General features: G+C 34.5%; 1 protein-coding gene across 1 annotated transcript; it reads right to left on the bottom strand.

Annotated features, from left to right (window-relative positions):
* Nucleotides 1-3087: 3087 nt before the first annotated feature.
* Nucleotides 3088-6891, bottom strand: LOC143550550 (ACT domain-containing protein ACR10-like). The gene is made up of 6 exons (XM_077041174.1): nt 6573-6891; nt 5821-6045; nt 4631-4736; nt 4219-4555; nt 3469-3753; nt 3088-3286 (listed from the first exon to the last, which is right to left on the bottom strand). Exons 1-6 carry the CDS (start codon nt 6724-6726, stop codon nt 3152-3154), a joined length of 1242 nt encoding a protein of 413 aa, XP_076897289.1. The 5' UTR covers nt 6727-6891; the 3' UTR covers nt 3088-3151.
* Between the last annotated feature and the right edge of the window lie 6264 nt (nt 6892-13155).

Here is a 13155-nt window from a genome sequence, read left to right as displayed (position 1 = left end):
ACTAAAAAACTCGTAATGGGTATTTGGAGAATAGGGTCAGATTAATAACATTGACGGATCGTACCTTGTGGGTTTGAGATCTGAGATTTAGGGTTTAAGTTGAGCAAATCGGCATCATTGAGTTCAGAGTCTGTAATCTGTCCGGAAATCTTGGATGAAGACCGGAGGAGATGATCTAGAGATGATGAAGACGGAATTCAATAATAATAATAATAATAATATTTGGGGTTCTGGAAGTTTTCAAATGTAGCAGTGATGCACTTATTACCCAAAAATAGGGTGTGCCATTATTATGATTTTTCTTTTAATAATTAACTACTATTTAGGATCCGTGTTTTGTGACGGGATTGTTAGACCGAACAATAAAAATATGTAAAAACGTTAAATGACAACGTGTTGCAGGTCGACGTGACGCGAATTTAGTCGGTGTCGGGCTACGGAATCAGAACTAAGCCTGTCAATGATAAGATACAACAAATTATCATATGTAAAACAAAAAAAGCAGGCACGTTATAGTTGTGAACCGAAACGAATTCGATTGGTATCGGCGATGTCAACACTAATTCGTAAGCATACATTAGTAAACAAAAAAACTTATATTAAGCGTGTGGTATCAAACATCGAAACACAGATAAAAACACATGTGACGAGGGGATACTTGTAAATTATGAAAAAAGTTTCGTAAAGATGAACTATAAAAAATAAAAAAGTAAACTTTAATATAGTCGTTTAACCAGCAAATTGATTATGCATATTGGATCATTCACTTCCCATAGTTTCATTTCGTGTTAATGCATACCATTATACCAATGATGTCATATGAGTTGTACACTCATAAGGCTGTTCAAGAGACGAACCAAGCGAAGGCTTGTTCGTTGCTTGGCTTGTTTACAACCGAACCAAACCGAATGGCTGAAATTCAAACCGAGCGAAAAACGAAGCGAGCCAAAATCGAACCGAGCATTTTCGATCGAACATTGGGTGATTTCGAGTATTTTTATTTCCTTTTCACTTTAAAATTTTCAATAAGAAACAAGTTTGAAGGCTATAAATAATATATTTTGTAATCAAATTAGTAGTTTTTAGACAAACGTATAATATGTTGTAAATTTTTTAAGAGAGAAGTTTGAAGTGAGATATAATGAACATGTAAACAATCTTTTAGAGTATTCTGAAAACTTGAATCGAACTAATAAAACTATAAAATTGCGGAATAGGAAAAATTTAAAAGGGTACAAAAAATTGTATATATATTTTATGTGTGTTGTATATATATATATTTATATATATATAATTATGTATAAAATAAATTAAAAATATTCGAGCCGAACCGAACCGAGCAGACCTTTGCTCGTTGCTTGGTTCGTTTACAAACTGAACCGAGCAGAGCGGCTCGTTTACAATCGAGCAAAAAACGAGAAAGCATTTTCAGAGCAATTTCCGAGCGAGCAGCTAGCGAGTTCGAACTTCGAACAGTTTGGATGGCCCTATACACTCACGTGTTTGAAAAATCTGTGATAGGCCCAAAATGTGAGAAACACGAGTACACGACCGTTGCGAGTCCCATCTCAAAATCTGCTGGGCCATTAAATGTGTCTGATGGGTTGCTAAAATATGGCCCGTTAAATTGGCTGAAGTGGGTTTGGCTGCTAGATCAATTTGTTTCTTATATTTTGACTTGCACGTCACGTGAATCGTGATGTTGAACTAGCAATACGATACCTAAATGCTGCATTTTATATTTGCGGGTTTCACGTATTCATAACATGTTACATGTGAAAGTGAATGACAAGTAAAGATATCCGAAAAAAAGTTAAAAACACAATCAATTAACTTAGCTGTGTTTCCAAGCTTCCTTAACGAAAGAAAGGAAAAGAAAGCATTTCCATTCCTTTCCTTTCTTTTCATTTTCCTTTCCTTTCCTTCCAACCAAATCCTTCCAAAATGGAAATTAAGATTTTACACTACAAAAGCCTCCACTTTCTTTTCCTTTCCTTTCCTTTCTCCCTTTAAATGAAACTCGAGAACACACCTCTTTCTTTCTTTCCATCCTTTCCTTTCCTTCCTTAAGTTAGTGCAAATAACTAAACGATTTAAGTAAAATAGAAAATAGTCAGAAAACCTAACCGAAACAATTATAAAAGACCGAGAAATCAATGGTTTTGTTATGATTTATCATATAACAAAGCTTTGTAATTCGGTGTATAAAAGACCAAACCGAACCGAAGTATCACCAAAACTACCTTTGCACCTTTTTATTATTTACAAATACTTAAGGAAAGTTACATTTTGGTTAAATAATTTATTACTTGCTCCATACTCTCCATTAGTTAAATCAAGATTGCTAAAGTCGTTAGGTGGACCCTAGGCCGACCGGAGAATTGGGTGTACTCGGGGAGTACTTGGAGAGTACTCGGGCATGGTAAATATAAAGAAAATTAATTTTTAGACATTACATATATGTCAAATATCATAAGTTACTAATATTTACAACAAAATAGGTAAATATCAACATTTGTTCTTCAATATTATAGAAATAAGAATTATGTTTTATTTTTTTAAGTCAAAATGTGTCCAAATTCACTAACTAGATGTGATTCTGGCTTAGGCTGACCACCTTTAATCGATTCTTAGTAATTAGGTGGAATTAAAGAAACTCGCCTCGACAACATGCTTTGTAACGAGTACTCGGGGAGTACTTGGCCTTGTAAACCTACTTTTACAACATTGAGTTAAATGGCTTGTCGGTTTTTAACCTGTGTAAAAAGTTGATAAATTAATTAGTTTTTTTGTAAAAGGTTAACCAAATTAATCGAACAATTTTTTAAAAGTCAAATTTACCAAACCGTTTATAACCATAACCAATTCGCTATGAAAATCTAAAACCAAGATGTCAAGTGACATGCTCTGTTTTGGCTCATAAGACGGACTTAACCGACCCCGACCATAGAAAGATAGTAACAAATTGCCAAGAAACAAAAAAATAAAATAAACTACAGTAATATGTACACATTAGTTACATACTGTACTAGTCATTTGTTAAGATGCATATGATATATACAACTTAATGGGGTGATGACTTATACCCCACACCTTCCTAATTTTTACATTACAAATTACATATTATACTCGATGCATTGTAATATTATTATTACCATCCCATCAAGTTCTTCACAACACGCTCTTTGATCAAACTCCTCGGCACCAAAGCCGCATCCCCTTCATCCAGCAGAACCCGATAAACTTCCCATTCTCGATCGTCAATCCTATGCCTCGCGATCTCAACCTATAAAAAATCTATTTATAGCTAGCATAATAATTTAGGCAAATGACTAAAATTAAATGTTTTTTTAAATAAAAAAAGAGATACCCCTTTTAGCTAGATGTTTATTTAACACATTTAACTTCACAACCCGAACCAGCCCATTATAAATAAATGTCCAGCTGTGGTTTTAATGAATAACTTACCGAGAAAATGCGAATACTGAGACTTGTTATGGCGAGTGTGATGTCATAAAACACAAGCGGTCGACCTCTTCCAGCTAGCTCAACTGGATTAGCCACCAGCAACTCGGTATCCGGACCTCGGCTCATCACTTCCACTCGAAGTGGACGAACGAGCTCCATTTTTAAACACGTGCAAAGTGCTTTTTGCTTCTCAGGGTCGAGTAACTTCTTTCCGTCTACTTGCATTATAAACAAGTCAACTTCAAAGCTTTCTTTTGCCTTAGAGGAGAACCGCCCGTACGAGATCTATAAAATTTTAAAAATTGTTAATTTAATTAAACGAGTTACAAGTAAGACTAAATTACATTCTTAGTCTTTTAAGTATATGCCAACTTTTCAAGGTTGTGCTCTTAAACTAAGGTAATTACTAAAGAAAAACAATCATTTATTAGAAAAGTTGTAACATGTTACATCCTTTCTTACAAATGACTATTTTACCCTTACTATAGGACAAACAAAATATGTATTTTTTTTCACAATTTTTTTCATCTGTTCTTTATTTCTTTCTTTTACTTGCTTTTCTTTCTTTTCCTTTTACTTTTAGTATGAAAAGTAAACAATAGAGCAAATTACACATTTTGTTCTTTAGGTGTAAGGGCAAAATAGTCATTTTGTAAAAGTTAATAGAACTTTTACAAAACATGTAGCAACTTTTCAAATAAATGATGCTTTCTGAATTGATCTGCAAATAAGATACTTATGTGCTTGTACCTGGATGTTGTAATCTTTTAGCGTTCGCATGATGTCGTATATCAAGCCTTTATGATCTTGACAAACAATGCGAACCAGGGTATGTGAACGGCTAAGCTCATTGTCGACTGTAACCGACACGCAGTCAGACGTGAGCTCACCGTTCATGCGGGTCCCACTCAGATCCAAACCAAACGCATCATCTGTGATTGCAGGTGGAAGAAAAGCTGATCCTTGAGGATTATCCGTGACTCCGGGGCCCGCCAACTCGATCTCAAAACTAATCATGTTTTCTCCTAACATCGCGCTTAGTTGACTTTTCGTTTCCTCCTGTCGTTTTGTTGTGTGAAGAAGTTCTCTGCATATTTCACAAGGGTAAAATGGTCAATACAAAAAGTCAACGGTTGACTTTTGAGGTCAAAAAACACAGTACCTTGTATCAGTCACAAACATAAGGTCCATGACTCTTCCGTCTGGTGCGGTAAACACTTTTACTCGCTTGACCGTAAGCTCTAGCTCATAAAGGACTTTCGTTACATCTATAAGCATAATTAAAAACATTAAATAATGAGTATTTATATAATATTTAACTCTAAATAAATCACTGAATTAAGGAACCATACATTTTATAATAGTTCTATATAGTTTTAACATTGAAAAACACATGAGTTGAAAATATAGCTGGTTGGTGAACAAAGATAACCGGTTTCATGGTCATTGTCGGGCTACTGGTTTCAAGTCACTTTCGGTTTGTATAATAAATTGAAACAACTTTGTCACGCGGTTGATAATATATTCAAAAGATGCCGACTACCATATATACAATTAATCTTATTAGTCAAAGTAAGCTTACATTCCCAACCTCTCAAGAAACCTAATCACATTAAACAATTGTACAATCTTGACTGTATCTATGGTAGATTCAAAAACATGTGAAGCTTCCTTAAAAAATGTGAAGGAATCTTGTATTACCCTCTAAAAGGATATGTTTCACCAAAAATGCACATGCTTGTAACACATCACATTAGGGTATATTTTCTTGTCATGATTTTGCACAACATTTTCCCTGGAAGTGTGCAAGGTTGAAGTATGACACTGTTAATAAGTGGCGGCGTACTGCAACCTTGATGTGTATTTAAAAATATGTTACACGGAGAGCGTACATGGCTACAACATTCCACTTTGAGTGTCATACTGTAGCCATGCACACTTTCTTTCTTTTTTTAAGAATATGTTTTATAAAGTTTGTGCACGGCCAGTCGGCCACAGCATGACAATGTAAACACTTGGAATGGTATACTGCAACCTTGTCGTATGTATGTTTCTTGGAAACTGTATATGACTGTAGTATACCATTTTGAGTGGCATACTGTAGCTATGTACACTTTCTTCCAGTTCTTTTAGGAATATATTCTACGGAGAGCGTACATGGCTGCAGTATGCCAACATAAACACTTAGAAGTTAAAATGACATAGTGCAACCTTGTTAGAGGCATGTTCTTTGGGAAAGTATATATGACTACTACAGTATATCATTTTAAGCGGCATACTGCATCCATGTCTAATATTTTTAACATGGTTGCAGTATGCCACCGTACAAAAAACTTAAATAGTAATAAGTACCGTGTAAGAGGCCTTTTCGGTCAAACGTACACCAGAACTTTAAAAGGAAAACCTTGGGCGGCTTCGGCTGTTGAAACTCGGGCCAGAAGTAGAAAATTTCAGATAATGCGGGCGTGCACGGTGGGCACACCTCAAGTAATCTTTCTCTTAATAAGTACCACCGGGTTGTTGGCTTACCAACCACCCAAAAAACCAAGTAACACCATTTCCCATCTGTTGATACATCTGTGCAAAACAATGGCCCAAACAAATTATAACCCTTTTATTAATCCAAAATGGTCTTTTATGGGCAAATTTCAAAAATCAAACTTTAATAATTATTTTGAAAGCATAATAATAAAGGGAACTTGGCAGTTGCCACAAAGTGTGCATTATTTATTTATTTATATATGCAAATTGCAGGACTTTACTCCAGAAATTACAATCTTTTGACCAAATTCAAAACACTAAAACACCTATTTTCAAGGGATAATACCATTTTTGATGACCCATAAGAAGAAATCAAGATTAAATCCAAATTAAATACAAAAAATGTTACCAAAAACTGCAAATTTCAACATTTGCTTCAAATAATTGTCAAAACAAATATAAAAAAAATTAATAATAAAAATAAATAAATAAAAGTTTTAACAAAAAACAATCAGTTAAATCACCATGTGAGGCCATCAAGAACCATAATTTCATCAAAAAAATATATCTGTATACAGCCATAGATTATAAAAAATAAAAATTAGAAAAACAAAAAGAAGTACCTCCTTTAGCAATACTGAGACCAAATAAGAGAATAATCCTACAAAGATCACAACCAAGGCCTGTTTTATCTGGACAATTCACAGTAATAAGAGTGTTGTCTCCTGGTGTTTGTGGCTCTTTAATCACCACTGCATCATCGTTTAAAATGCCCATGTTGGTGGTGAACTGGTGGTGTTTCTTGAATCTTGATCACATAAGAAGATAAGATTTTTGAAAGAAAGAGTAAAAAGGCTGATTCTCTCACTACCAACAAGAAGAAATCTTGAAGATTTCACCAAGAAAAAAGGAAAAACCAAACACATGAGGCACAGGAGCTGACTGACTCTAGATGGATGGATGGATACTTTGACTTGTCTTTTACTTTAATAATAATATCTTATACTATAATAATAATATCTTTTTTTTATTGTTTTCTTATTTTTGGCTTCTTTTACCAACCCTTGAGGGAATGTGAAGAGGTATCTTCCTCAAGATACTAAGAATACTCTCGTAAATGAATCAAACGTTTAGTAGATTGTTCAGTAGGAAGTTTTGTAGAAATATGGTTCTCTTTTATTAAAAGTAATCAATACAATAAATGTAATGATACTCTCGTTATATAAGGGGATTAGGAGAATGCGTTAGTACAATACTGTTTACAAAATCGAATGAGGAGATAAATATAAAGTACAACTTATATTGATATAATGATACAAACCGATGTCTTTGGTTAAAACTTCAATAGAAATTTCTTGACTCGAGTCATCCACAGGTTAAGTATCTTCACATTTGTTTTTGTATTCCCTGTTGTGGCTAAAGATTTGTGTTCTTGACCCAACTCTGTTGATTTGCGACAATGGATGAACTAAAAGATACCGAATGGTGGTTGAGACACATATTCGATGTGCTTCCCTTAAAACAGTTCTTGCCCCCATTTTTAGACGAGCATGTCTGTTTCCTAAAGTACAACAACATGAACAATAGGTGTACAATCGGAGATAGGTCTCGCACCCAAGAGTGCATGGTGTACATCGGTGTATCCCACTAGGTCACGTGTTTGTAATATCGATTTGGATTACTAAAATCCGTATTGCCAAACATTCCACATTCTATGTTTATCAAATGCAAGTAACCCCCATATTTGAGTGTTATTGGATTTCTACGAGTTTAAGAAACATCTCAAATACCATTTGTAATACCTTAAGGACACGTTCGTTTCACAAAATGGAATGTAACGGAATTGGAATTTGCATAGTATTAGACCGGTTAATGATCCCTATGTTTTCGATTGGTGAACCTTGCCCAGTTTGCCGCAAAGTCTGTTTGGATTCCTTTGGAGACCATGCGGTGCATTGCAAAGAATTACCCGGTTTTAAATATAGGCATGATTTGGTTATGGATGTTCTGTGCGATGTTCTTAAACGGGCAGGGATTTCTGCAAAAAATGAGGCCCCAGTTAACTTTCTTACAGATCCGCTCGAAGGGAGGTCCACGTTACGACCAGCTGATATTTTTGTGTTTGGTTGGGCAGGGGGAAACACACTTGTGTGGACCTTACAGGAGTGTTTCCTCTTGTCGGGCTCAGGGACCGCGGATTTGTTGTGGGTCAGGCTGCGTTGAAGGCCGAATCGGGCAAAGTTGCCAAACACGAGAAAGCCTGTTTAGAAAATCAACACGTGTTTCTCCCTTTTGCTTTTGATACATTTGGGTTTCTAGCCCCGAAGGCCGTGAATTTTCTAAACAGGGTTCAGCGTGTCGTTCATGGTACTTTGTCGTCTCCTACGACCCAACGCTTTGTTTTTAGTAGAATTGGTTTTGCTATTCAAAAGGGGGTTGCGGCGCAGCTTGTTGCCCGTTTACCTGCCACTTTATTGTAATCGTTTTGATTTTAATGATAAATTAATATGGGATTTGGAATCTAAACATTACAAGAGGAATTGAAATTGGAAGGAATTGAAATCCAATTCTTAATGTGTTTATTTGACAAATGAATTGTAATCTATCATCACAAAGGAATTGGAATCGTTTTTTTAAACAAGGATAATGACGGAAACATTTTAGTTTTTTGTTTTTTATTTATATTTCGCGTTATGAATTTTTTAGGGGTTTTCTGTTAAGATAAAAAACCCCTCAAAAAAATATTTAAAAATAATGATAAAAAAATTCATAACTCAAAATATAAATAAAAAAAAGTAGAAAAAAAAACTAAAATGTTTTATTCGTTGTCCTCGTTAAAAAAAAACGCTCATCGAAAGATTCCAATGAATTTACTTGAATTCCTCTACATTTTGAAAGGATTTGGAATTCCTTTATTTAAAGGAATTGAATTCCAGTTCTTTGAACCGAACAGACCAAAATGAAGTTAAGATTCCAATTCCAACGAAATAAACACGCCAAGTCATGGGATTTTAATTCCAATTCGTTTGAATTCTTACGAATTCTATTAAACGAACGCGCCTTAAATGTTTGTTTCTTAATTGGTTTCTTCCCCACGTTTCTTCCAATTCGATATGGTTTTTTAACTTATGACAGACATTTGGATATCCATGCTTGTTGGTGAGTTCATCCATGCTTTTTTGTGTTGGTGAGTTCACCCATGCTTGTTGTCATAAGTTTGTTATAATACCATCAAATAATTAGAATGATTTTAAGTCATCATTTAGGACAAACCTAGAAAGTTGAGGTCTCATTCAGATCCTCGTAAGTTATATCATGTACATAATTGTAAAAACCTCTTTAAATTTGTCTATACACAAATTTACCTTCGTTGAAACCGATGTTCAACAAGAAGAAGACGATGCATAAACAACAAATCACCCAAAAAACTACCGATGTAGAAGTGTATTAAAAACTTGATGTCGGATTTAGTGGATCGTATTTAGAGTTACAAATGTAGTTTTTAGTGTAACGTTTTTTATATTTATAAAAGATATTTGTATTTAACAACCATATAATTGCTATTTTATTTAAAAAAATGGGAGTGAAGAGTGAAGTGGGAATGATTTAATGCTCTAAAACTTGGTACTGGTTTTAAACTATACCAAGACATATCTGCGTTGTTTCACAAATACAATGGGTTGCCATCTCCAATCTCGCATCTTGTGGAAACTGGAAAGTATTCCGCCCTCCTTCAGTGTAAAGTTAGGGTATTTGGGCGTGTTTGGTATGCGCCGTCGAGTTGATCAGCTAGATCAGCAATGTTGCCGCAAACCCTTCGGTATCGAGATTTTGGAGAATCGATTTCGTGAAACAGATTAAAGAAGGCTTTTGAAATAAAAAATAAAATATAAAAATAAAAGCGTGACCTGACGTCATTTACTTCAAATGGTTATGTTTTAAAAAGTGGTTATGTTTTAAAAGTTAGAAGATTCACTTTTTATGTAACAACTTACATAAAAGATAAAAGTTAAGGCAACTATTTTGTTAGTTACGTGGCTTTATTAGATCCAAAATAAAACTTGAGATACAACTTAATAATGATCATAACTTAATGATATGTTGTTATGGTGGCCAAGACTAAACTTATGATTTATGAATGTCATTATCATCTTTTTGTCTCCTTGTTACACCCCATGTCTTATATTTTTCATTCATCTAGAAGATTATCAAGAATACTATTTTTAAACGCTTATCATGTCACTTAGACGCAACCAGCTAGTGATGTTGCGTGAGTTTAAGCCGTCTCATGTGTAAGCTAAACGAGGCCAAGGCTTTAGGTTTCATGTTTTATAGGGCATCCATTTTAAGCAGGAATTATGTATTGTGATTTTGAAAGTAGATTTTTTTAGAATTAATAACTCATTGATGGGTCACAAGCTAAGGAGCATTGTCTCATATCCATTATCACTGCATATCATCAAAGTTTCATAATTCTTGGATACTCTCTAGTGCTATACGCATAAAGAAGATGAAAAAAAAGGCCTCGCTATTTTAATTAGTTTTAGGTCTCCGAGAACATTGAGCCGGCCCTGCATGAGTTCACGAATGGTACCTGAAAGTAATCAATCACCTTTATACTACTCGAGCAAGACACAAACATGAAAATTGTATCACACACAAGAACTTTAACACGGCATGCTATTCACATGCTGATGTGAAACAAATTGTTTAAGCCGAAAAAAAAATTATACTTACATATTTGTATTTAAAATTAAAATTCTAGATTGGCATATTCTTTTTATTTGTTTTAAAGCAATGTTTATACCATGTTTATTTAATTTTGAAGTTCTAAAATTTGGTATAATAAATACCCAAGCTGAAGTTACTATATAAAGCACATTTGAAAAACTACAATAGTAAATAAGTAGTTTACACACGTGATACGTCAAACTATGACCTGCCGGTTGACACGAATAAAACATGTTTAGTTAATGGTGCTTAATGGTTCAACCCGAAAGGCCTAAAGTGCTTAGACCATACCCAAAGTCCCAAACCCATGAATGTCGTGTTAGGTTCATGTTATATTCACACCATTACATCACCGGGAATTGCAGGTTAAAAGTTAATATGTGAATGTAAATAGCAAATATTCGTAGCTTTTAAATACAAAGCCCCTAACTTTTTCCAAGTAAAAAGAAAAACACTGATGACATAAATATGACCTATGCAACTTTTATTTCCTTGACGTTCTCCAAAATATCTGAGAAAAATATCCTAAAAGACCCTAGATCTTTGTTGAGGGTCATCAATTCATCAATCATGTAACTTTTTTTTAAAGCCCACAAATCTTAAATTAGTTACTGACTAAAATTTTACATAGACCGACCAAGATTTACTTTTTTACTAGTTAATAATGATACTAAATAAATTGGTTTTTATTTTGAAAAATCAATATCAATCAATCAATTAATCGTACCCAGTGGCAATCCCACCAGTAGCAAAGCTATAAGTAGGGTATGGGGAGGATAGGATGTAGGCACACCGTGCCTCTATCCAATAGAATAGAGAGGTGGTTTCCAGAGAGACCCTCAGCTCTAAAAATCACATGTATAGAAAAGTATACAAGGAAATCAACGTTTAACAATAATATAATTAATAATAGCACTTAATAATAATAATAATAATAATAATATAGATATATTGAAATACTAAGAATAAAATACAAAAAAGAGACTACACAATATATATGAAAAGAAAATAACATAATGCCGTGTGATCAAAAATAAAATAAAGAGAAGCCCCTAGGGTATTACTTTCTCCCTATAAGTCAATAGCCTTAATTCTACGTCTACAAGAATTCTTATCCTCAACCATATCCTCAGAGAGGTTTAGGTCTAGCAAATCATGCCTAATCCTCTCATCCCAAGTCAATTTAGATCAGTCTCTACCCCTTCTCCCCTCTATAGTAATGTTTTCTACGAATCTAACTGAAAGCTATATGATTATTTTATAATTTTTATTTCTTTCTCTCAAAAAAACAAATTTATTAGAAACAGAGAACTCCAGCCCAATTAGGAGGACCCAAAATAACATACCAAACTACACCATATTTAGGTGTTGTTTGTTTTTTTAGAGATAAAATGTCTGCACTTTGCGGATCATATCTGCGGACATCTGTAAAGAAGAGGTGGACCAAACCTCTACAGTCGGCAAGAAAAAGATTGTTTGATTTTTAACGTATGTAGATTGATTGCTAAAATAAACAGGTAGTGGTGTACGAACTGTCATAATGGGTGATAGTGGTGCTGGATGGTGATAGTGGTAGTAGTGGGTGGTGGCGGCGGACGGTGGGTGGTGGGCAGTGGTAGTGGCGGACGGTGGGTGGTGGTGGTGGGCGTTGGTAGGGTGTGGTGTTTTAACCTTTTACAGACCTTAGAAGATCTCAGAAGTGCATGGACCAAGTCTGCACCAAGAAGAGCTTGCACAGATTTTTTAAATGACACGTCTTCGAGAAAAGAAACAGTCTGAAAATGTAAATATCTGCGCGTGATCTACATGGCGCAGACAAAAGAGCCCACGCAGACCTTTTTCAAAAAACAAATAGTACCTTAGACCATTTCCAATGGGCCTTTAGGAGAAGTGCCCTTACATTAGGGCATGTGCCCTTATGAAAATGTGGACCCAAATTAAAAAAAAAGTTTCATATAAATATTTTGTATAGTGGGTAGGTGATGAGGTGAAAATTAAAGAGGGTAGGGATATTTGTAGGGTTGAAAATGAAATTAGGGTTTTAAATATTTGTAAGGATGTTATGTGCCAAATGACGTGACAGTTAAGGACCTTTAAGAGCGTACTTGGCATTGAAGATAGTATCCATCCAAACTTTCCAAAGAATGGATTTAAAATTAGACACACTTTCCATAGATTTTAATCGCCTTAACTTCTTGACTTGAAAACACAACTTTGCTTTCTAGCCTTCAACAAACACCAACACCTAAAAAATTTATATTAGTAGGTTTTTAGGTTTCTTGACTGTCGTACGCTACTTGCTGGAAGATCGGAAGTCACAGTATGGAAACAACTCAACAAGATTGGAGAAACTTAATCGGCTATCACAGATCACGAAATTTATGGATTGGAAAATGGAAATCATCATTAATCTCTAACGGCTCTATTCAATCATCTATTTCATTCATGTTCATCTTTACATACCAAGTAAGTTTC

This window comes from Bidens hawaiensis, unplaced genomic scaffold, assembly GCF_021521415.1.
Source record: "Bidens hawaiensis isolate Kalapana, Puna unplaced genomic scaffold, B.hawaiensis_p1.1 tig00016045_1, whole genome shotgun sequence".
Taxonomy (NCBI): Eukaryota; Viridiplantae; Streptophyta; class Magnoliopsida; order Asterales; family Asteraceae; genus Bidens; species Bidens hawaiensis.
This window is presented reverse-complemented; position numbering and strand designations above follow the sequence as displayed.

Excerpts from the sequence above, each read along its gene's own strand:
- LOC143550550 (XM_077041174.1), bottom strand. The coding sequence starts at position 6,726 with ATGGGCATTTTAAACGATGATGCAGTGGTGATTAAAGAGCCACAAACA. Across the intron at positions 4,737-5,820 it reads CCGAAAAGGCCTCTTACACG|ATGTAACGAAAGTCCTTTAT; the intron begins GTACTTATTACT and ends TTATGCTTATAG. Across the intron at positions 4,556-4,630 it reads ATGTTTGTGACTGATACAAG|AGAACTTCTTCACACAACAA; the intron begins GTACTGTGTTTT and ends TGAAATATGCAG.